A 25,554-nucleotide genomic window follows, 5' to 3' on the forward strand; every position below is an offset into this window, starting at 1 on the left:
ACACTAGAGGGCGTTGCTCGCTATTCGCGCTCGTTCACGCTCGCGCTTCTGCTCACGCGTGAGATCTAACGGCTGACATCAGGAAACAATCAGTAGCTCTTCAAGCGATTCTGTTCCGAAAACAGGTTGGTAATAAACACTTTTAATCATATTTCTGATGGTGCGCTGTTAGAACCGACCTCAGGTGTTTTTGCGACAGTGACGTTTTCGCTATTAATTCAGATAAACACAAATAAAGCGTCGCTGCGAAGACACGTCGCGTTTAACTTCCTGATAAAGTTCATCTGCTTCAGATGAAAAATTAAACATGTTGATACTCGTGTAGGTAAAACGCAGATGTTATGCTTTATTTAATTAAATGTCAGTCGCGTTTTGGCGCTTTTCACGATTAAACGAGCTGAAGGAAAAACTCCCTCAGATGTTCGTCACTCCGAATCAACGTTCACGCGTTAGTTCCCAAATTTCACGGAACATACAGCATGTATTTGAGTGTCATTGAATGTTTTTGAGTAATTGACGTGTTTTTGACTCATTGAGGTGTTTTAGACCATTGACCTGTGGTGAATGTGCAGGTGTGGCTCAGGTGAGGTGCAGCATGGGAAACATCCCGATTCAATATTTACGATCTTTATTGTCATCTGTACTTTAGTGCAATTAAATATTTATTATGTCCATTCCTGTAGACAAAGCCGAGAAAAAAAATAAATATAAAAGAGCACACAATAACCAGTAAGAATAATAAGAATATTACACGGTATGAATAAACTGTAATGAAGATGATTTACATGATGTCTTTGAATCAGAATGTCAGACACAGAAGACTCGGATCTGGAGGAAGGAGTGGATATTGTGCGACACAGAACCAAGATTGTGAGTAGAATAAAGACGTTGAGTCATCTTTACACAATACAGATTGTTTCAAAGCAGCTTTACAGTAATAAACAGATGCAAACTTGTGTCATTATTATTAAAGTCAGATGATTCAGTGACTGTACTGAACACACCCATGATCATGGGTCAATCCTGATGATTGTTTTCTCTCAGATCTATCAGAACCAGTTCCCGTTTATTCACATGGAACCGCCTGGTGAGTGTTTGTGAAACTGTGTGATTAATGATCAGCACTGCAGATGTTTCAGTTCTGCTGTGTTATGAACGAATAGACGTCATATATGAGCGGTGGATGAAGATAAAGCCGGAGGTGAAGAAGCAAGTGGGTCATTTGATGCACGTGTCTGTGTTTTGGTGGCACATCCTCCTCCGACAGCAGGAGAATCACCCCACCACCTTCTGGGCCGTGGAGATGGGCTTCCTGGACTCCAAGTGAGTCTCTTCGAAGAGAGATCTGATTCAGATGTTCCCGTGAGGACTTGAAGTTTCATTGCGCTGTTTTGTCTTTCAGTGTGTCGAATGATTTGAGTTTGAAGAGGCTGGAGAAGATCGAGATCTTGGAAAGCATCCTGGAGGCCATGGAGAAAGGCGTACGTATCTGTCCTGATGAAGCTCACGATCCGTCACTGGTTCTCTGGTTCTGATCACGTGTCTTGTTTTGTTCAGCTGTCTAACAGGGACATGGAGAGGAAAGCCCGAGCCGTGGTGTCGTTGAGCAGATTGTTTAGCACGGTATGTCGCTGTGATGCTGAAGTGAGCCTGTTAAATGAATTTACTCACGCTCGTGCCATCCCCGATGTTTATGACTGACTTTCTACAGATAAACACAGGAAGATTTGTAGGACAATAATCCGTCTCTGTGAGTCCATGTAATGCCTCTGAATGGCTGCCGCTCGATTGATGCTTGAAAAACCACACGCAGCGGTGATCCGCACGACCCCAGTGGATCAATGTCTTCTGAAGACAAACCATAGGTGTGAGTGAGAGAAATGCTCATATTTAACTATAAAATATAGTGTTACTTCTCGTGCGAGCTTCACTGTGCACCAGAGCTGCACGATTCTGGATAAATTGAGAATCACGATTTTTTGTTTAAAATAGAGATTGCGATTCTGAATAGACAACTAAACAATAACGTGATTTAAAAGAGGTTCGGACAAAATGTTAATTGCTGCAGTGTAATTTTTTTTATTATTAATTTATGGATGATTCATTGACTCACTCATAAACACTTGTTTCATTTCTGGATGAATCAGTGTTTTTGAATTAATCTCTTGAATGAACAATTTAATGATTCCACTGCGTCTGAAATCACATACTCTCTGAGAATGTACTACATTTGAATTTACTTTGCGACCATTAAAAAAGTGCGTTCTATATATTATAATATGAATAGTATGAATGAAATTCGGACGTACTACATTCTGCATGTTGTTATTGTCATGTGACCTACCAGCTTCAGTTGCGTCGCTTCACTTCCATTCATAAATCCTCTCCCGCTGCCTCGTCGGATAGAAAAAGTGTCCACCGAATGCACACTTGACGGAAGTTATAGGTCATCCGGGGACTTTTCAGACATACTATGTTGGCGAATGATTCAGTGAGTCACTCATGAAGACTTCTTGTATCATTACAGGATGAATCAGCATTTTTGAACGAATCTCTTGAATGAATGATTCAATGACAAATACATTTTTTAAGTTGATACAATATTTATTTGCAACAAGTTACTTTCGAAAGGTGATTTACTTTTATTTTTATCGCTACCGTAGACATCAGTGTTTATATCTGAACTATAAACATTTATCCCAGTACTTCTGTGATATTCTGAATTATTGTAAGACAGAAATAATGATACGGTGAGATTTCATATCTATACATGACGACGGCTCTCTCTGGATCAGAACGCAGTTCTGAATGTTCGCTGTGGTCATACTTGTCAATGGTTTAATAGACAGAGACAAATCGCTGTCATTTAAGAGTAAGATTGTGTGGGTGTTTGAATCGAGATCGCGCAGCTCTACAATGCAGTTGTGTCACGCGTCACAACGTCCCCCTCATGATCGCTTGTATAACAGTAGGTAAGCAGTGTTACAATATAATTACAAAAGTAATTATATTACAGTAATATATTATTTTTTGCTGTAATGCAGTAATATAACCCATTACTAATAAAATTTGGGTATTATTATACTCGTTACAATCTCAGTAACGCACGTTACAACAACGCATTTTAACCCGAAATTAAGTGGTGTTAGTATTGTTTTTTACCAACACCGCAAGACATTCCAGCACCAGAGAAAAAAATCTGCGAGTAAAAAAGTGTGTCTGTTTCCTGCTGCTGGAATCCGATGGCTGAGATGACTGCAGAGACGGATTCTACAGTTGTGAGTTGGACATACAGTAGCTACTCCCATTATTTTCAGAGAAAGGGACAAGAACGTAATAAGTGCAATAATGCAATCAAAAGGGAACTTTTTAGAAATAGCACTTGAAAAATCACCTGGACCGGTGCCAGGCTAACACTAGATAACTGAGAGAGCTTCAGGGTCGGAGAAGAGAAAGAATGTGCCGGACGAGAGCGCGGGCAAGACAAACAACAGATGCAGAAATATCAGTGAGCCGCGAGCGCACGTGCAGTCATACACAGTTTGTTTGCGCATCGGTAATAATGGACTCGCGTCACGTCGTCATCCATCGAAACTTTGGCAACACTGGTTTTCTTTATCCAACTGAGAGATGTAGATTGCGTATAGTATGTTACTGATGCGGTTGGGTTTTGAGCTGCACGTTCAGTTTGTATTTCACTCAGCTCAATGAGAATCGGCCTGGGCTGCTCCAAGAACAGTCACAGAATACACAGAGAGGTGGTGTTTGTTTAATATCTAATTTAATGTATTAATGACACAATTAATGAATTATATTACTATATTTAAATTCATTTTAAGTTATCTCAAAAAATGTTATCTCCAAGCCCCCCTGGAGGATCACTGGCCTACACAGTCATTATGCTGCACCACATCGCCCTCCACTGGACGTATAATGAGCAGAAATTAAGTACATTTTAGCATTTTATGCCGTCATACTTCTGTGATTATTTTGTTGAAAGTAACTCAACAGTAGTGTAACACATTACAATTCAGAGACGGTAATATTGTAGTGTAACTAATTACTTTCAAATGACAATAACTAGTAATATATAATGTATTAGAATTTGGAAGTAACTTGCCCAACTCTGGCTGTAAGTATGAGCATGTCTCTTACGACTAACGCTTGTCTTCAGAAGACATCGATGGATCCACTGGGGTCGTGCGGATCACCGTCACAATCGCTCTGTGTGGTTTTTCAAGCATCAAATGAGCGGCAGCCATTCAGAGGCATTATATGGACTCACAGAGATGGATTGTTGTCCTAAAAATCTTCCTTTGTGTTTATCTGAAGAAAGTCAGTCATATACATCGCGGACGGAATGAGTGTGAGAAAATGTTTATTTTCGGGTGGAGTATCCCTTTAACACCCCTGGATTCTGACACATCTGTCTGTTTGTCCGTCCGTCCTTCCGTCTGTCCGTCTGCAGCAGGAGGATTGTTTGACCGAAGCCATCGCATGGCTGCTGGACTCTGGAGTTCCTGACATCCGTCAGAAGCTGCTGGATCTCGGATCGGTGGAGATTCGCTACCGTACACTCCGCTTCGTCTTCAATGAGTGTGAGTTTCATTAACGACCTCACAATACTATTAGGGCTGGGTTGAAAATATTAATTTAATATATTTTAATTTATTCTAATTTTGATGATCCGATATTGATTCTTAAATCCCAAGGTTGATCTTTTAGTCTGTTTTGTTTCACTGAATATTATTTGTAGCTCCCGCCGTCCAATAATCACAATAAGTTTAATAGTTTTGATATGAAACAGTCTCAGCTTTCAAATTCTGTGACTGTCAGTTTTATCACTAAATGTGTGGTGACAGTTCGCTGAACTGATCTCTTCCTCTTCCGCTAGTTACTGCAGTGAATGAACATGAATGAACATCAGAAGATACAAACAACTTACTGAAGTGAATCATGTCTCGTGTAATCGCTCAGAAAAGCCATTTAATGACCATAAATTTCGATAGTCAGCTAGAAAAATAACTCTAGAGGAGCATTTTGATTAATATATGCACAATATTACATATTCATTATACTTTCACTTTACTTTTAATGTTTGAGTAATTCTGTCATGAAAGCAAGTGTTTATGACAGCCACCGTTCAAATGTTTGTAATTCAACAACTAATTGGAGTAGAAACATACCATTGAAACGTTATTATAATAAAAGCTTGCGATTTAAAGGGTACATAACACACACAGTTTCTGCCAAGCTCATGTTAATCTTGAGTACATATAGAGTAGTATAGCACCCTTCATATCTCCGAAGAGTCTTTCGTTTTATCAGATTTATAAAAGAGAGATACGCTGGACCGAGTCTTTCCGAAAACAGCTGAGCTCCTGGAGGTGTGCCGTGGGTGAAGCTGAAGAGTGACGAGCACGCGCAGCTTTTGCGTAGCGATTGTCTGCAAGCTATCAATGGTCAGCTAAACAAATGTATTTAAACAATAGACCATCGCATTATCCATGGATAATTTTTGAATCACTATAATGAATATAGCGTATAGTGAATGATGAATAATGAATTTATGAATTCACTACGTTTGTGTTTTTTCCTTTATATGCACTTAGGCGCCTATTGCCAACAAAACAGACATTTGATGCAGTTTTACTCTCCACCTGCGGTTCTGACTCATGACCGGGATCATTACCGCTGTGACCGCTCCATCTTTCAGTTTCAAACGATCTGTAAATCCAACGTGGAACTGGGCCTTGTTTATGAAACCATAAGCGCCGATCCTGAGGGCTCGAGCAGCCACGGAAAAACACGAGATATTCATTTTAACCAATAAAAAATTGATTGCTACTATCAGACACAACTTTATCCTTATTTTTGTAGTTATTTTAAGGCAGTTTCTGTGGTTATTTTAATGAGAAATATTGAGAGCGCATCAATGTAATGCGTGAGAACAAATCTCTCAGCTCCACTGGGTTCTTTGGGAAGCAAGGTTATCTTTCCCTCACAACCAAAAACACACTTCTTTGGTGACACTGTTGATTTCATGGTCTAAAAACAAAGTGACCAATCTTTCTCGAGCAAGTCCTGTGCAGCGCTACCGACGACTTCTATAAAGCCGTTGATGGGCGTGCTCTTGCTCTCTCGCTCTGGTCAGTGTTACCCCTTTTCCACCAAGGCAGTTTGAGTGCTGGTTCGGAATCAGTTCTTTGTCTTTCGACACCCAAAGCACCAGCTCCGAACCAGGAAAAGTGGTTCATAAGTAGCACCAAAACATTGCTGGTCTAGAAGAAAGAACTGCTTGTGTCAGGGGCTGGGGGTGGGGTTACCGTGACCAATGAGAAACTTGTGACCGCCATTTTTGAAATAGCAGTAGCAGCTAATCGAGCTAATAGCAGCTCGATTGTATTCTCCGTCTATATACAAATTACGGCGAGCCGTGTTTGGATGCCGAAGTAGGTTTGCAAAGCCATGAGCATCAATAGTAGCAAGCGTCAGCCATTGTTGATGGAAGGCTTGTTCGAGATGCATCGGAGCAGCGCGGACCGACCGGCGGGTGACATCGGAGTGCCGCAGGAGCGTTTGTAGGCCATACAACTCCTTGTGCTTTTGGATGGTTCTTGCGGTGCTTTGATGTCATGCGCCGATCACTCTGTGAGAAGCCGATGCATCTCAAAACAAGCTTGGTGTGTTTGTGTTTGGTGCTGCCGCATTAGCTTTGCTGTGAAATATGAGACGTATACAGTGACGTGAGACCTGGCTCTGTGCTGGCTCTCTAGCCCGAGGAAAGGCATATCGGTTCTTAGAAGGCTCGTCAGTTGAACCCACTCCGAACTGGCACTAGCTCTGAACTAGCACCCGGTTCGTGCTGGTGGAAAAGGGGTATGTGTGCGCTCTCTTCCGGGGGAAGTGCCCGTACAAGGAATTCCACCCTTTATTATGTAATAAAGGGCCATCCTCGAAAAAAAAACTGTCTGAAACCTGTAAGAAATCTGAAGAGTATTTTTGCCACAGAATACTTGTTTTTTGAAACTTTGGCCATGTTTAGCATGAGAATCCAACTCTTTAACAGCGTAAAGAAGTCAGAATGCATGAAATAGTATTAGACCCCCCCCCTTTAAATGTTTGTATACAAATCAGTTGTTAATTTTAACCTGTAATAATACAGTAATGCAGTGACTGACAGGGTTCCTGTAGAGTTTACAGCTTTAGTTCAGAGAGATTGCTTTTGACATGTACTGTACCTGATATATATCCAAATGAATCCATATGGAGATCAGAGTGGACTCATGTGATTTGGTTCAGTGTCCAGCCCTTCATGTTCAGGCTTCAGTACTGGCTCAGATCACTAATAAACGTCTCGGCCAACAGATGCGCGTTATCTCCAGGTGGTGTCATGCAGTAAAAAGAAAGCCATCGCCGAGCTGAAATCAGAGCCGGACTCTTGGACTTTATCGGTGAGAGTCTTTAAGATCACATGTTTGAGTTTTTATTGAGCTGTAATGAATGGAGACTGCAGTGTGAACGCACCGCATCTGTAGAGTAATTCACAACCTTTTCATTATGATTATTGTGGGAGTTCTGCTATATTAGGTGGAAATGGAACAGAAATAAGATTTCTTTTTTTGACTCTATTCCAGAAAAGTGACGAGATGAAAAACAAAGGAAATGAGCAGTTCCAGAAAAAGAAATATGATGTGGCTTTAAAGTGGTACACTAAAGCCATTAAATACCAGTAAGTGATGGAACATCATCACCGTTCTAATTCACAGCCCAGTTCATCCTCTCCATGTTGCACTTTCTGTTTTAATCGATTGTTTATCTTTCCGTTCTGTGTTTCAGCCCTAATAACCACATCCTGTATGGGAACAGAGCGCTCTGTTTGATCCGCTCTGAGAAATATCTGTGAGTGATTATTCCATTATTCCGATGCACATTACTGTAGAACGTGTGTGATACTGATTGTGGGAGTTGTTTTCAGGAAAGCGCTCGGCGATGGAAAGAGAGCCATTATATTACAGCCAGACTGGGCGAAGGTAAGTGCTGTTTCACAGATTCATCATCATCAGTTTGAGGTAACGATCTGCTGGGAATTGGGTCAAACTCTCACTGATGAAGGGCCGCAGCTCTGCCTTCATCCAGAGCTTTTCCGAAGGTTTTCTTCTGTCTTTCAGGGTCATTATCGCTTCTGTGACGCCCTGTTCTACCTGGGGGAGCGTCAGAAGGCTCTGCTGGCCAACCATCAGGCTCAGAAAGTGTGCGGCGCCGACATGGAGGGAGTCAAAGACCTGCTGCAGCAGTACGAGCGTTTCCAGACAGAACTGCAGGAGAGCAAAGGTAACGGCCGATCCTTCATCTTGACTTCAGCCTCGTCTGACAGCAGATCGATTTATTTGTGTTGTTTCGTCAAGCAGACATGAAGACCAAGAAGACTGAAACAAAAAAGATTTCTTCTAAAACAAGGTTTGTGTTTATTGATTGTGTTGCTGCTCTGTTATTGCATCATGAGCGAACGATTAAAGCTTGTTTCTGTAACGCAGAGCGCATGCGGCCAACGATTCTTCAGGTCAGCATCTGAAGTCCATTCGTCAGCCTGAAGCGACGTCTCGTTCCTCCAGCCTGGAGAGTTCGGTGAGATCTTAAGAACACTTTCCCACTAGTGGTCGACCGATATATAGCCAAGGCTGATATATTAGCCTTTTTTAATGACCACATCAGCTGATAAGTTTTTCTGTTTGGCCATTGCGTTTGAAGCAGAAGTTTTATTTTGACAGTGCTGAGAACGTGATCTTCATTTGTTTAGTGTCTCTGTTTAACAGTTCTTATAAATTATTACACAGAGCTGTTAAACGAAGAAGGTTAATCGTATACAAAAAATATTATAGCATTTGTTTTTCTATTATTATTATTATTATTATTATTAACGGACTGCTCTGTGCCTGCTCAAAATCCTGTGTAAAGATGTAATGCCACATGAAAGCTGGAATAAATTATGCCTGCTCTGATGCACCTCAGCCCCCAGTATCAAAGTATACAGTTGTAATTGCAGTGTAAATGCATGCTTTATGTCACCTGAGCAGCATTAAACAGTCTGTGTAAAGACACTTAAGTGGCATTTCAGAAGCGCTTCTGTGCCACCTGTGCAGTATAAATTTGGCAAGTGAAATGCACACTAATTCTCATGTACGTCAGCATTCATCAATTACTTTGGGCTTTACTCTGGTTTTGATGGTCGGTCCATGTGAATGGGATGCAGACAGGAGAGTTCAGCTGTACTGGAGACCCACAAACCTTAAATCCTCAATTTCAAACTATATCCTGATCGCTGTGTCACATGTGCCATATTCACTGTGTGCTGTATGTAAAATTAGTGCTATATTCTCAGTACTTGACCAAAATATGATTCCCAGACTAGTACACAGTGATTTACCAAAATATAAATTGAATTTCAGCAATGTTATGCTTGTGTTTTTACTGTCTTCAGATTAAATGGTGTGCTTTATATCGGCCGCCACCTCTCTAAGATATCAGCCATCTAAACATCAATATCGGTCGCCCACTAATTCTTCTGTTCAGGCCTGAGTTTCTCTTGTGAATGTGCTTCTGTAAGTCTAATCACTGTGATGTTCTTCTCCCAAACAGCAGAAATCTGAAAACTGGAAAAACCAGGATGACGCTGCAGGTGAGGGAGGAGAAAATTCCTCAGATACTTCAGTGAAGTTGCTTTGAATTTCAAAGCGTTTGCGTCTGTATTGAACATGTCTTCATCTTCAGCTTCAGTTTATATGTGCACTGCTCAAACGCCGCTCTTATTCTGTGTAACGTTACGCTTTATTTTTGCTTGTGATATCATGGTGCCATTGTTCTAGTTGACATTAGTTAATTTTGTCAGCTACTTTTGAATTTACTTTTAGTCCTGTGTCAAATATACTTTTTAGTTTATCATATTTAGTCAACCTTGGTCTGTTTTTGTTTAGTCGAGTTTTAGTTGACTCAAATTCTGGCAAATTTTACTCTAGTTTTAGTCAATGAAAATTGTCATTTTCATTATGCTGAATAATTGTTCATCTGATAATCATTATAATGAAAATGATTTTGCTTAATTTAATAATTACAATGATTGTTGTCATTTAAGAAATAAATGTTTACATTTCATCAGAATTATTGCTCTTTTTCACCAATAAGCACAAATCATATTTATCATATAACTTAACATACTCTACATTATTTACATAGGGTGCGTAAGTGCATTTATTCAGCAAAAACAATCGCAAATACAGTCGAGATCATGTTTGTATTTGTAAAACTATTTGTGTTTATCAACCTGTATTAGGCCTGTTTGAAGGGTAAAGTTGTTTAAAGGGACAGTTCACCCAAAAGTGAAAATTCTGTCATTAAATACTCACCCTCATCTGTATGAGTTTCTTTGTTCTGCTGAACACAAAAGAAGAATATGTTGAAGAATGTCTGTAACCAAACCCTTTCTGGTCCCCATCGACTTCCATAGTAGGAAAAAAAAAAGCGCTATGGAGGTCGATGGGGACCAGAAAGGGTTTGGTTACAGACATTCTTCAACATATTCTTCTTTTTTTAATGTTTTAATGTTTCCATAGACATTGCCCTATTCATTTTATTTGTGCAGGTCTCGAAAAAGTCTTAAGCCTAGAAACCCCGCTAATACCCCGTTTAAAACATGTAATTTACACTGTTGCAGCAGCCTGTGGTGGAGTTGTGTAGGCTTCTCTCTCGTCTCTCTGAACAGACACGCTTTGTTCTTTATATCTGTTAGCACACGCTATACACAGATATATCTCAAAGTGAATGCTGTATTTCAGAAGTGTCTACCGCCTCTCGTCCTCCCTGCTGTCTGTTCCCAGCACTCATCTCTGACCTCCAAGGACACTGATTACACGTGTGTTATTGTGCTGTTCATTGCAGCATTCATTGCAGGATTCCTGCGGTTCTTGCGTTGCATTATGGACTGCGCTGGCATGCAGAATGAAGCTTGAATTGTGTAGTTGAAAGAATGCAAGTTTCTTTCACGTGGGCATGTTGTCACAAACTCTCCCTCTAGAGGAAGTGAGCGTCACAGTGTTTCCTGTGTGTTGAGGTTGTTCACTCCCCCCTTCTTTATCCCGCTGCGTTTGTTTTTAGTAGCTGACAGGTGTTTAGCGCGAGCGGTTCGTCTGGTTCTGCCGGTTGTTTCTGTGATTTTTCTCAGGAAAGTTTCTTTATTTGAACATGTGGCACGTCAATCCCAAAATTCCCTTGTTTTCAGGCAACTCTGGAGCTCGAGCCCATTCTGAAGGAAGAACTGACAGACTCAAAGACGTGAAGAGGTAATTAACTTTGTCATGAAAATGACCAGAAAATAAGCTAATTCTTTTGTTAGTTCAAACACATTTTGATTATTCAATGTGTTGATAGAAATCTGACTGATATTCATTGCAAAGGATGTTTGGAGTGTTTATGAAGAGTTATTTTACCTTTAAAGTGAAACTTGAGCTGCTAATGACAGGTACATTAAGGCTAGATTTACTTTCATTTCACTAGAACAGTCGCTCAGTAACAGGATGTTCATATCTGCTGTTTGATGATGAACGTCTCAGACAAACCATTGGTAACACTTTACAATCGGCATGTAGTAACTAACATATATTTACAACTCATGTTCACAGTGCGTTAATGTTAACTTTTGCTCTTAATAATATATTAGTAAATATTGAAATTAACATTAAATAAGATGTAGGAGTGTTCATTGTTAGTTCTTGTTAACTAATGTAACTCTATTGTGAAGTGTTACCAAAACATATTCATTACTTTAAATAAGCATTTGACTACAATAATATATATATAAAACTTTTTTCAGCTAGTTGCCAGGGTAACAATTACTCATTTTAGTTTCAGTTGAAGTACTAAAATAAAATGAAAACTGAATAGACTAATAGACTTGTCAACAAAACTAATAAGAATACAAACACAACTTCTAAAGCTAACTAAAATGAAAATGAAAACAGAAACTCTAGAACTGAAATGTAATTCAGAGTAGCTGCAGTAGTACAGTATCTCTGTCTCAGTGTGTCTCGCTCATATCTGCTCCTGAGGAATGTGACCTTGAGCAGAACAGCTGCGGTTTTTATTCCTCACTACCTTTATATCAGAAAACTCTACACTGAGTCTCTTGGATTCTGATGTTTATTCCTGATGAATCTTGTCCTAGTGAAACGAGTCCCCGGAAGACTAAGAAAGCTTCATCCAGTGTTGCGGAGAAGCCAGCGGTGCGGAGCAAACACACGTCCGGACCGGACCGAGCCAACAGTCCTGCGGTCAGTGTCGCAAAGAGCGTTAGTCTGGAGTCTGATGTGTGTCCGTGTGGTTTAACGCTGCTGTTTGTCCAGCAGGAGGTCATCAGCGAGGCGGATGCGAAAGAGCGCTTCTGTGCCGCCGTTCAGGAGGGTCACATGGCTCTGAGCGACCAGCGCTGCCGAAACGCACAGCAGTCCTTCTCTGTGGCCCTGCGGATACTGGAGTCCAGCGGCGCCGCGGTACTGACCGACCTCTGTAGTGATTCACTGTAATAAAATGCAATCAATGATGCAAACGTCATCAAATATGAGACGTGTTCAGATTCTGCTGTAAAGTTTTTAGAATTTATGCATATCTCGGTGCTTCCATCCAATGTTTTTAATACAATATCCCAGAATTCACATTAAAATAACTAGTGATGATGATTCGGAGCTTCTCTCTGGAGAATCATTTCACGTGTTTGACTCTGCAGAATAGTGACTCGTTTCATGAGACTCGTTGTGTTGATGGTTGAATGTTTAAATGTTGTGCTTCAGGATGTCTTAAATCTTTGGCTCTGATGTGAAATGAATGTTTTTGAGCCTCCTTCATTAGTGTTCACTGTACTGATGTTTCTGTTCTTGACAGGCACTGGGTTTGACGGAGCTGGATAAGTCTGTGCTCGTATATGGATATGCAACCGCCCTTCTGGAAATTGGACAACCAGAGGTAATGCAACACAATTCAGCTTGTGTTTGAAAGGAAACGCACTGCCGTTCACAGCAAGAGCGAACATTTACCAGCTGACCATCTTTAACTTGTGCACAAACACGTGTAGGAGACGAGCGTGACTTCATCAAAACATACGAGAAAAGTCATATGACTTCACGTCTTGTGGTAGAAATTCCCCTACGCACCTGACTTAATAACTTAAGAGACCTGGGGCGTCTCCTAATCGACGTCTCATCCTCTATGGACACTATCATTTGGGAATAAAGTCTCTAGTGTCAGCTGACCTGCTGCGCAGCAGTAACACAGACTCCAGACAATACCTTGAATATGCTTTATTCACGGCCCGGAGAATCTCAGACCAATTTCAGAGAGAATCCCCTGAACAAAAGTGTACAGCAGTTTTTATAGAATAAGTGTATGCAAATGTGACATGATGCATGACATTATTTTCTCTAATATGATTGGTTCTTCTTATGATGCTTCCTTGATACTCCAGCTTGTTGCTAGGATCATGAGGTTAAATATATCTATATTCAGACAACTGTGCTTCCGCTTTATATTTAGACAGCATCTACTTTTGTTCCTTTTTTTTTGTTATATTCAACACACACTAACTTTGGCTCAAGTGTTGGGAACATTTAGTTTTACAAAAGCGTGTAAATGTTAATCCTGCAAGAAAAAGGAATGTTAGTTGTGATCAAGTAAAACTTAAATTTCCTTCACACACTTAATTTATGGACTTAAAAACTTTAAATAAGGCTTTCAAGAATACACACTTCATGTGCCATATTCTGTGTGAAATGGCCTTCAGTCACTTTGAATTAAAGCTTCTGCCAAAAGCATTAAAAGAAGCTGTAAACTGTAAAAGTGTGAATGTCACTGATGCTCCTGATGAGAGAGAGTATAAACAGTGTGATTTTTCAGTTCATGTATTGAGTTTCTTCTGTGTGTGCAGGAACTGGCTGAAGCTCAGAGGAAGTTCGCCACATTAGAGTCGTCAGACAGGAAGTTTCAGTCACTGGTGCATTATGGGATGGGGCGAGTTTATCTTAAGGAAAACAGGTGAGTCTTGACATGAACGCTGCTGTGCTCTTTCGTGATGGTTTTGGACATCATGCTCATGTTCTGTGTTTTATAGGTTTGCTAAAGCTCTGGAGCGTTTCTCTAACGCACAGCTGATGATTCAGAGACACGTCACACCTGGAAAACTCACCTGGCCGACCACTAAAACTATAGTTGAGGAAACGCAGACGGCCCGTTTAAAGGTGATTATTGCCAGAATATTCTGGTATTCAGTATGCGATTTAGTAGGGCTCGATTGAACGCATCGATTTTAACCTTCTAACTTTGAACCGATATCGATTCCCAAGATTCAACTGAAAACAGCACAGACTGAAGATCAATCTTGGTTTTTAAGAATCCATATTGGTTCGTCAAAATGAGAATCGATTAAAACTGATAAATTATTCCAGCCCTAGTGTAGATGACTTTAAACCTGACCGCAACAAAACATCTATTACGAGATGATGGTGTTTAAGGTGCTGATCTGAACTCTCTCTGTTCTGAAGGAACATCTGGAGAAGTTTGTAGAAGTGTGTAAGTTTCCTCCTAAAGCAGACGCGATGTGTCGGCATCAGCACTGCCTCGCTCACACCATCCAGATCTACTTCAGCGATCCAGACTTTAAGGTGAGCGTCGTGATTGTTCAGGAATGAGCTGAATCGGCAGCGTGAGTCTGAGTATCTGTGTTTGCAGGGCTTCATCCAGCTGACGTGCTGTCAGAGCTGCAGGGTCGAGTTTCATATGAGCTGCTGGAAGAAGCTCAAAACACTTTTATTCTCAGATAAGAATGACAAGGTCAGATGGACACTCGTCACTCACTTATACGAGGACCTGAAGAGGGCAGAAACACTCATTCGTTTTTCTCTTTGACTGCAGGATTTTCTAAAAGATTCCTGTTTTACGCCAGACTGCAGAGGTCAGATCTGTCACATTGTAATATTTGGCTCGACGGGGCTGATAAAGTGTGAGGTGAGGTGTTCACACACACATAAACACGCGCAGTGATGTTTATTTGCTTCATTTGCTTACTAACATTCTCCTCGTCTCTCAGTTTAAAACGTCTATTCCTAAAATCAGACCTGCTGGACGAGCGAGAATCAAGCAGCCATGTACAAGGTGACGTTTAATCCTGTTTGATTCTGCAGCAACACTTTAAGCTACGGATGTTTACGATGATTTCTCTCTCTGTGCCTCAACAGTATTAAGAAGTTGAAGTCTAAAAATGATCGAAAACTTCGGCGGAAACAACAGAAGTTGGCGAGACGTTCTGCTTGTCAAGAGAGAGATGAAGTAATGGCTGCGGACGCCCGTAAAGAGCCAGCGGCCGAGCGAGGATCATGTGAGCATACCTGACAGAGTCACTGTAGAGAAACGATATTCAGAGTTTTTCATTTCTTCCTGATTTATTGCAAAAGAATTTGCCAAAAATGTTTTGTCCTCAATTTCAACTTCACAAAATATATGCATATGAAGTTAGAAGATTTTATTCCTTTTAGAGGTCTAGAGATCACACTTAAAATTAGACAAAAAAACAGTCGTTGAGGGGGTGAATTCATTGATTTTTACACTGGCGGTCAAAAGTTTGGAATAATTACTTTTTTTTTTTTTTTTATATGTGTTTGAAAGAATTCTATATTTATTTGATCAAAAAATACAGTAAAAACAGAAATATTATTACAATGTAAAACAGCTGTTTTCTCTGTGAATATATAGTAGGGATGCGCGATATTGGCCACCATATCGTTATCGGGCGATAGGTTCATTTTTGATGTTATCAGCCCGATAACAAAATTTGGCTGATATATTAAAGGCGATAAATAATGGATTATTTCCTTCTGCTGAGACACTTCAGAAGCACACTGTCCACCATGATGGTTTTGAATTGCTTGAAATATGATTGAAATCACTTCAAAAAGGAAAATACAGTAAGTACAACAATGTACAGCGCAAATCTGTCATATAGGCTACATAACATTATAATGAGAACATTATAATATGGCTTTTAATGGTGAGATTTTTGTTTTTGTAATCAGGCTTTCAAAAATTATATAATTTTTTATTTAGATTTATCAGCCAATATATATCGGTTATCGTTTTTCAAATATAAAGTTTAATCGGTTATCGGTATTGGCCAAAATTTTCATTTCGGTGCATCCATAATATATAGTTAAATGTTTCTTGAGCAGCAAATCATTATATTAGAATGATTTCTGAAGGATCATGTGACACTGAAGACTGGAAAATTCAGCTTTGATCACAGGAATAAATTATACTTTACTATATATTCACATAGAAAACAGCTGTTTTACATTGGAATAATATTTCACAATTTTTACTGTATTTTTTTATCAAATAAATTCAGCCTTGGTGAGCAGAAGAGACTCTTTCAAAAGACATTAAATAATCATAATTTTTCCAAACTTTCGACCCCAGTGTAGTTTAGCCCATTCTTAAGGCTTGTTTTGTGTTGTTTCACTCATTTGATGTCATTTCTGAGGTCATTGAGTGGAAACTGCTTTCAGATGGACTGTAACGCTGTTTCTCTCTTCTTATCGTTCCTACAGCACCACACAGAGTCTCTATTTATGTGGACCGTGTTTTACATCAAATTCATGATAACAAAGGACTATTTAAAGAAGAGCCAGTGAATATTTCTTTGTTTTGGGAGCATCTGCGGCCGTGGCTGGACTTGTTTGAGAGTAAAGGACAGGTGAGTGTGTTAAACGGCCGTAGAGATATCGGACTGCTGTCGGACCTGGTGGATCTTCTGCTGGAGTCCAGGAACCGGGTCTGGGCGCGAGTCTTTATCCAGACACTCGGATCTGTGCTTCATATCAAACCCAAACTACAGCAGTGGGCTCAGCAGCTGGATAACTCTGGTGCGTTTGCTTTCCTTCACCATCTTCTGACAGTGATGTTCTGTTTTCAGATATCACAGTGAGAGAATATTGTGTAAAACATAAAGACAGACATTAACCTGTTAACCCTTTTTGAGCATAGATCTGAACTTAAATGTATATAAATGTTTTTCACAGGATGTATTTTGAGTGTTTAAGCTTTCAAAGGATACCTAATTTATGATTATTACTAAAATATGTTAAAAGTTAATCAAAAAAATGCTACCGGGACACTGACAGTTAACAGGTTAAATAGTCTGTTGGTTATGTTGACATTTCAGTGTCAAGCTCATGTTTGATTCCTGTTCAAATACGTATTTTCCATCTCCTCCATCAGGTCTGAAAGCCGCGCAGTCGTTCATCAGTCGTTACAGCACTCATCTGGAGGAGCTGGACCTGAAGCCTCTGCTGGCCTTTACGCCGCTGCAAGAGACACTTGAGAAATTCGGCACCGTTTCGGAGTTATTTGACCGTGAAAGTTTTACTGTAATGGAGTATTTAAGACAAGCTCCTGCTAAAGAAATGCGTCTGTTTATTTGGACTCTAGAGTCGAATCGAGAGCGATATCACACCTGTCACTCCATTCTTGACCAATATTTTGAAGACGGTACGTAAGTTGAAACAGGTGATGTATGTATATATGAAGGGAGTTTTTTTGCAAATTACTTTGTTTCTTTATCTTTAGATGCTGTTTGTTTAGTCATTAAAAAGACAGATGATGAAGAGCACCTGGTAAGAGACACGCATGCTCTGATGCCCTTCGTCTGTGACTGAGGTTGAGCTGTTGTAGTGACGCTTCATGTGTGTTTGTTTCAGAGTTCAGTATTTAAGAGTAAAAACAGACACCGCAAGAAGAAGCAGAAGGAGTTTAAGGTGAGCGTCTTGAGTGTTGTCAGTGCAGCTGTGATGGGTCAAAGTGCTTCAAGCTAATCCGTGTGTGTGTTTCAGTCTGTTATTGTGCTGTCTGGAATGAGAGGTCATTCGAGAGATGAAGATGAGGAGGATGAGCTGTTCTCTGAGGAAGACTCTTTGTGAGTTCAGTCATTGCACATCACTTCTGTGAAATGAATCTTCTCGTCTGTGAGATGACTTTGTGAATGGGATGTTCCAGGTTGTTCCTGAACGACATGGATCCATTCAGCGTTCCCGATCACCTGCGAGGTGAGCTGGCAGAGTTTGAGGAGCAGTATGCCGGATCAGCACACCGAAGCCATTACGAGAGAATTCTGGACAATCACCCCGACCCGACTAAAGAGAGTTTATATGAGTACGTGTCGTCTGTACTTGTGCTCTGGACTGATTGTGACGATGTTGTTGTAATAGCGTAGAAAAACAGTGATGGTTTTCAGACATCTCAGATGGTTTTGACTTGCTGATGCTGATGTGTGATTAAACATTGACAGCCAATCAGAATCCATCCTGATTTAAAGAGCTCAAGCATTTAAAGTGGCAGATGACAAAACTGCAGCGCCGTTAATAGTTATCGCTATAGTTACCGTTCTTGCTGTGAACGAGCCTTAAGATAACCTCACCTTTCATGACTCTCTGGTTCTGCTGTTCTTTAGTTATTTTGCTCAGATTCTGGAGGAACACGGGCCGCTGTGCGCCTCAGACCCGCTGATGGTCGGCGAGTTGGAGAACTTTCCTCCGGAGGCGCAGCAGAAGATCGCAGACGCCGGCGGACTCAAATCCTTCCTGCTGGAGTCTCTGCGCTTCACTATGACGGACGACCTGATCGGACTGATGAAGCACGCCGTGTCTCTGACCGATAACGGCCAGCTGCCGTCACACCTCAATCCGTCCGCCCAAGAGTTCTGGCCGCATGGAGACGCCTTGAGTGAAGCCGTGGCACAGATCAGTTTGGTTTCTTTCGATAACACAGATGAGCCTGTGTCTTCGGATCCATTCCCGCTTCTCCCTGATCCGTATGATTTTGAGTGTCCCATCACAGATTATGACTATTTGACAGCAGACATGATGGACGCGGCTGCTGAGAAGCACGTTTGCAACATTATAGAGACGAGAGAGGACAAACACACAGCCGTGTGTGTGTGGGTAAGATGTGCCACATGATAGGAATGTCATCAGGATCAGTGCCCTCTCTGACCTCTGACCCTTGCCTCTTACAGGATTTTGCAGACCGTACAGATGTTTCTATCAACACAGAGCCTTACGCTTCCTTCGAGAGAAACAATGTGAGTGACGTTGTGTAATTTAGTGTCATGCTGTAGTAGATGCTGTAGTTTTTAGTAAGTTTGAGTTATAATAATAACCCTGGTTCAGGACATGATGTGAGTGTTAGTCAAGTCAGCTTTATTTCTGCAGCACTTCATACAATACAGATGGTTTCAAAGCAGCTTCACAGTAATAAACAGAAAAATAACAGAATTGATGATGCAAACTTCATCAAATATGAGAAGATCAATTTAGTTCAAGTTTTGTTCCCATCTAATAGTCAAATTGATAATATTACTGAATATTAAGTGTCTTTGTGTTTAAAGTCTGCACGAAACCACATTCACAGCCACTTGTACTTCTGCAGTCTGATATATTTAGGATGTCACATGCATGCAGGACTGTGAATACACAGTGAATGTGAAGCATCAAGTGCAGTGCATTACCTCCCTACTGAAACTAGTGACCCATTGGTTAACATTTATCCAGTAGCATCAGGCCTGCCAAAAAGGAAAGTAATGTCCATGTTTCTTCCAGGGCGACATGATGCAGAAAGAGAAACAGAAGCTGCAGATGTTGAAGAAGCTCCAACAGATGAAGGACGATCATGTAGCCGTCCAGCAGAAGAGGGCCGAGGAAATATCAGCGCTTCAGGAGGAAACCCAGAGAATCACACAGACCATGCAGGTAGAGAAATGGCCGTCAAGATCTTCTGAAGCATTTCTGTGGTTCTGCAGCTCAGACGTACGTCTGCGCTTGTGTTCAGATCGCCAGCGCAGAGCTCGCCATGTTCCAGCAGAAACTAGAGGAGGAGGTCAGGAAAGACCAGCAGGAGAAGAAGGAGAACCAGGAGACTCTGAAGAACCTGAAGATGGAGATCAAAGATCTGGCAGATTTACATGATAGGTCAGACATGCACTCAGCTGATCATTGAGAATGATGCGCACAGGAAACGCACACACTTCTCACACACACACACACACACACACACACACACACACACTCACTTCTCACACACACACTCAGCCGCTGTTTTACTGCTGAATGAAACTGTTTGTTTTCTCTAGTTACATCAGAGACATCAATGCCAAGAATAAAGAGTATCAGACTGAACTGGAACGATTCCTGGACGTCAAGTGAGTGTGAAAATATGCAACATTTAGACGAACTTTGAAGAGTAAAGGTTGAAGGGTTTTTTTTTTCCAATTTTAAAATATCTCTTATCTGTGTCACCTAGCTTCTGTAACCTTTAACATTACACTTTTACATGTTACATGTACACGTAGACCTGTCGCAACTATTGGTTATTTGATCTAATCACAAGTTGTGCAGTTTAAATTTCAATCATGTTTTGCCATCCAAGTAAGGGAAATTATTTTGCAGTTATATTATATTACATTTATTATATTATACATAACTAATTAATTAAATATGATTATTAAAGTAAATCATTTTATAAAAATGAAAGTAAATAATAAGTGCCTATTAGGGATGCCCAGAGGTGATCTCAAGGATTGGTATCGGTTAGGCATTTTTTTTTAACTGATCGGTATCGGCTATCCTAAGCCTGATCCTAATGTAATAATGCGTTTCCTTATTGTAACGTCTACTGCAGTAACCAGCTATGTAACGTGTCTCTCCTGTATGTAACACGTGTCTTCTATGTAACTCATGTCCTGCAGTAACCAGACGCCTCTGCGTAACGCGTGTCCTGCAGTAACGGTGTCCTTTACGTAACCCGTGTCCTGCAGTAACCCATGTCTTCTGACGGGTGTCCTGTATGTAACGCATGTCCTCTATGTACCGTGTGTCCTGCAGTAACCAGTGTGCGGCCGAGCGGATGAGCCTAGAGGAGGAGATCAAGAGGTTCAGAGACGCGTGTGTGAAAGCACAGCGGAGATCCACGGCGGCTCAGGTGAGATTTCAGCATCAGCTGGTGTGTTTGTCATCGTCTGACGCTGAAGTGACGCTGGTGTTTGTGTTCAGCTGTGTGTCCTGCAGAGCCGACGGGAACATACGCTGCGGCGGCTGAGGATGAGTGTCTCTGAAAGCCAGATGATAGTCAAACACATGACGGAGGCGTCGCTCAGGTACAGCAGGTTTCCCACACAGTCCATCAGGAGAGATTCAGAAGTGTGCTGTACTCGTGTTGTGTCTGATGCTGGTTTGTGCTGCAGTTTCCCCGCCGCTGTGCTGCTGTCAGCCATAGACAACTGGAAGAGACACGTGTGTGACATGGAAGACAGAATCAGCAGGACTCAGGTGAACATATATTAAATATTGAAGAGATAAAAGTATAATGAATGTGTAATTGATTAGCTTAATCAAAATGCTCCTCTAGAGCTATTTTTCTAGCTGACTGTCGAGTTTATGGTCACCGAATGGCTTTCCTGAGGTAAATGTGACGTTATGTGACATTGTTCTCAAGTTGTTTTATTGACGTTTTATTGACGCAAGACATGTTTCATTTCAGTAAGTTGTTCTATATCATTTAGCACTCTTCTGATGTTCATTCATGTTTATTTGCTGCTGTAACTAGAAGTAAAGAGGAAGAGATGATCGGTTCCCCTGAGGAGCTACAGCGATCTGTCACCGCACAGGACAGAGAGACAAAAACACATTTATTGACTGAATTTAGTGATAAAACTGACAGAATTTGAAAGCTGAGACTGTTTCATATTAAAAGTATCAAAGCTTATTGTGATTATTGGATGGCAGGAGCTACAAATAATGTTTAGTGAAGTTTTGTTCACACATCGGCTGAAAACAGCATCTAGAAGATTAGTTTTGGGATTTAAGAATCAAAACGAGAATGGGTTAATTGATCTCGTCAGCCCAGTTCTACTGCAGATACGTTAGTAGTGTCCCATCACTACGTTAGTTACTACATCACACCATTACAGCTGCAGGTCAGTCTAAGAACGGGTCAGCTCATCAAAGAAGACCTTCCTGATTCATGAGCTTCATCGCTTCTGACCCAGAGACCCCTAATGTAACACTGCTGTTCTTTAAACAATATTTAATCTTTCATAAACAATATTATGTTGGTGTCTTAGTGAGATCCAGAACAGTGTCGACGGAGAGACGTTTACGCTTGTTTAATGAATATATATATATATATATATATATATATATAGATATATAGATATATAGATATAGATATATAGATATAGATATATATATAGATGCAACAGTCAACCAAAAACACAACCGGGTGTTTCTTTACACAAAACATCTCTAGACATTATTTTAATCAGTATATAATAATGTTTTGCATGTTTTGTGTCACATGAAGCTTTTTTCCCATCAGTGTTTTTTGTGAAATTCGTTTGAACGGTTTGTTTGTTTCAGATGGAGTTTGACGCACAGATGGATGAGGTGAAGAAGGGCACTAGACTGTGTTCACTGCCTGATATCAGCATCCCCAGTGTCCCCACTGCGCCCGCACTGCCGGTAAGAGCTCGGCTCCTTCATGGCCTCATCATCATCATCATCATGATGTTCAGGCTCTGCTGCAGGAATGTTCTGGCTTCATTGTGAATCTCATTAGCAGTGTTCATATGTACTGTCAGTGTGATCATGAAAGATTGTGTTTTCTGCATTATAACATGAGATATTTCTGGCTTTCAAGCAGATTTGTCGGATGCTTGTGCTTTATATATGTTTCACATTTACAACACCTGGATTCTCTGGTGAAACACTTTTCCTCACATCATCTCCACATTTCATCCCTGCCTTTTTGTGTGGTTATTTCTGAATGTAGAAAAATTTAAGCACTTTAACAAGTGTGAATTATTTTCTGATAATGAACATTACGCCACACGTAACCTGTTACTGAAAGACAGATCATTCCCATATGAAGACCACGGCCCGTCGCTGCCGTGGCTGGTGGGATATTTTTTTAAGGAGTGTTTTGTGTCCTGTAGGCGATTCTTCCGGCTCCAGTTCCTCAGCAGTCTGGCTCACACTTCTACGGCCCGTACGGGTCACTGCAGCCCACCCGGACCCCCACGCCCACAGGACGGGTCACGCCGCAACCCGCTGAGAGGCTTCCTGAAGAGCCTGTGAGCCGCCGGCCCTCGGCACCGCAGCACCTGACTGTGTACGAACGCATCCTGGAGCGGCTCAACATGATGTTCCCTCATTACAACAGGTGCTGATCCATTCAGAACAACACACAACAACCAGAGCTGACACTGACACACACCGATATACACAAACGCTGACACACACCGATACACACGAACGCTGACACACACTGATACACACAAACGCTGACACACACCGATACACACAAACGCTGACACACACCGATACACACAAACGCTGACACACACTGATACACACAAACGCTGACACACACCGATACACACAAACGCTGACACACACTGATACACACAAACGCTGACACACACTGATACACACAAACGCTGACACACACCGATACACACAAACGCTGACACACACCGATACACACAAACGCTGACACACACCGATACACACAAACGCTGACACACACCGATACACACAAACGCTGACACACACTGATACACACAAACGCTGACACACACCGATACACACCAATACTGACACACAATATATAGTGAAGTGTAATTTATTCCTGTGATCAAAGCTGAATTTTCAGCATCATTACTCCAGTCTTCAGTGTCACATGATCCTTCAGAAATCATTCTAATATGATGATTTGATGATCAAGAAACATTTATGATTATTATCAATGTTGAAAACAGTTGTGCTGATTCATATTTTTGTGGAAACCGTGATACATTACTATTCAAAAGTTAGGGGTCAGATTTAAATTCATTAATTCATCAAAGATGCATTAAACTGATCAGAAGTGACAGTAAAGACATTTATAATGTTACAAAAGATTCTATTTCAGATAAATGCTGTTCTTTTGAACTTTCTATTCATCAAAGAATCCTGAAAAATAAAATTTGTCATGGTTTCAATAAAAACATAAAGCAGTAAAACTGTTTTCAACATTGATGATAATCATAAATGTTTCTCAAGCAGCAAATCATCATATCAGAATGATTTCTGAAGGATCATGTGACACTGAAGACTGGAGTAATGATGCTGAAAATTCAGCTTTGATCACAGGAATAAATTACACTTTACTATATATTCAAATAGAAAACAGCTCATAATAATATTTCACTGTTTTCACTGTATTTTTGGTCAAATAAATGCAGAAGAGACTTTCAGAACATTAATCTGGTTACGGCTCCAGACCGTAGAGCGCTAGTGTTAGTCGAGCTGGTTAACAGCGGTGTGTTTGTCTCTAGGCTGGTGTTGAACAGGTTCATTCAGGAGGTTCGCTCGTCCAGTGGAGGCGCTCTCGACACACTGACCTATGATGACGTCATCAACCGCGTGGCTCAGCTGATCCTGGACCATCAGGAGAACACGCGTGTACGTAAACCTCTCTCTCTCTCTCTCTCTCTCTCTCTCTCTCTCTCTCTCTCTCTCTCTCTCTCTCTCTCTCTCTCTCTCTCGTGTTTGTTTAGCTCTGGAGTGACGCTCTGTTCTCTGTTGTGTGCAGGAGCGCATGAGCGTCACGGATCGCGCGAGTCCTGCATCTGACACCAGAGTCACGCCACCGCTCACACACGTGTGGAAGAACGTGTCGGACAAACATCGCACTTCGGCACTGGCGGTAAGAATTAACTGTAACCTGTTATTGTTCTGCATTTGTGTCTGCTACAGAATTATTTCACTGTTTTTCTTATCGTGCCGCCCGCTGTGTGTTCATCACACCTGCACTGTTGTAAGCTGTTCATTATTGAGTTGAGTTGGTCTAACCTGTGTGTGTGCGCGTGCTGTCAGCTGAACATGGAGGATCCGTGTATCATCTGCCATGAGGACATGAGTACTGAGGAGATGTGTGTGCTGGAGTGCCGCCACAGTTTCCACAGAGAGGTCAGAGCATCTTCTGAGCGTTAGTCTGATGTGTGTTTAAGTGTTTCATGCAGACTGTGACTGTGTGTGTGTGTGTGTGTTTCAGTGTATAAAGTCGTGGCTGAAGGAGCAGAGCACGTGTCCCACCTGTCGAGAACATGCGCTCTTACCGGAGGACTTTCCCCTGCTGCCCGGCCGACATCGCAAGAGTCACACGCCCGCGACTGCATTTCACTGAGACGACCGCTGCGTCTGTATCATCTTTATTAACCCACATTCAGAGTAAAAGTTCGGTTTTGGGTGATTTAGGGACCAGTCGGTGATGTTTTATTTCCAGAACACATCTATGTTTTCATTCCTGTAATAAAGTTCATTTGCATGAACTGATTTTACTCATCCACTTTTACCTTTTATTGCCATTTTATCTTAATTTTACTTCATTAAACATTTGACCAAAGAACAGTCCTGCTGTGTTGTTTCAGAC

The 25,554-nt window shown here is 41.1% G+C and overlaps 1 protein-coding gene across 3 annotated transcripts; it reads left to right on the forward strand.

Annotated features, from left to right (window-relative positions):
* Positions 1-14: 14 nt before the first annotated feature.
* ttc3 (tetratricopeptide repeat domain 3) lies at positions 15-25,530 on the forward strand. 3 transcript variants are annotated; one of them, XM_051911436.1, is made up of 47 exons: positions 15-125; positions 538-583; positions 804-870; positions 1,045-1,087; positions 1,164-1,323; positions 1,403-1,481; positions 1,558-1,623; positions 4,469-4,598; positions 7,369-7,454; positions 7,638-7,732; positions 7,840-7,902; positions 7,979-8,033; positions 8,172-8,334; positions 8,412-8,460; positions 8,538-8,628; positions 9,640-9,679; positions 11,276-11,336; positions 12,218-12,323; positions 12,399-12,542; positions 12,931-13,011; positions 13,970-14,076; positions 14,153-14,279; positions 14,583-14,702; positions 14,770-14,871; positions 14,953-15,045; positions 15,128-15,192; positions 15,276-15,415; positions 16,641-16,955; positions 17,311-17,580; positions 17,659-17,705; positions 17,790-17,846; positions 17,922-18,004; positions 18,085-18,240; positions 18,539-19,028; positions 19,103-19,168; positions 19,686-19,835; positions 19,915-20,054; positions 20,216-20,284; positions 20,967-21,063; positions 21,135-21,238; positions 21,326-21,410; positions 22,500-22,601; positions 23,075-23,301; positions 24,458-24,584; positions 24,715-24,828; positions 24,999-25,091; positions 25,177-25,530. In XM_051911436.1, the coding sequence occupies exons 3-47, from the start codon at positions 805-807 to the stop codon at positions 25,306-25,308; spliced, it is 5,256 nt and encodes a 1,751-aa protein (XP_051767396.1). In that variant the 5' UTR covers positions 15-125; positions 538-583; position 804; the 3' UTR covers positions 25,309-25,530. The 3 variants fall into 3 exon arrangements, with proteins under 3 accessions (XP_051767396.1, XP_051767397.1, XP_051767398.1); XM_051911437.1 differs by lacking the exon at positions 538-583 and having other exon boundaries at positions 16-125; XM_051911438.1 differs by lacking the exon at positions 15-125 and having other exon boundaries at positions 156-583.
* The last annotated feature ends 24 nt before the right edge of the window (positions 25,531-25,554 follow it).

This window comes from Ctenopharyngodon idella, chromosome 10, assembly GCF_019924925.1.
Source record: "Ctenopharyngodon idella isolate HZGC_01 chromosome 10, HZGC01, whole genome shotgun sequence".
Taxonomy (NCBI): Eukaryota; Metazoa; Chordata; class Actinopteri; order Cypriniformes; family Xenocyprididae; genus Ctenopharyngodon; species Ctenopharyngodon idella.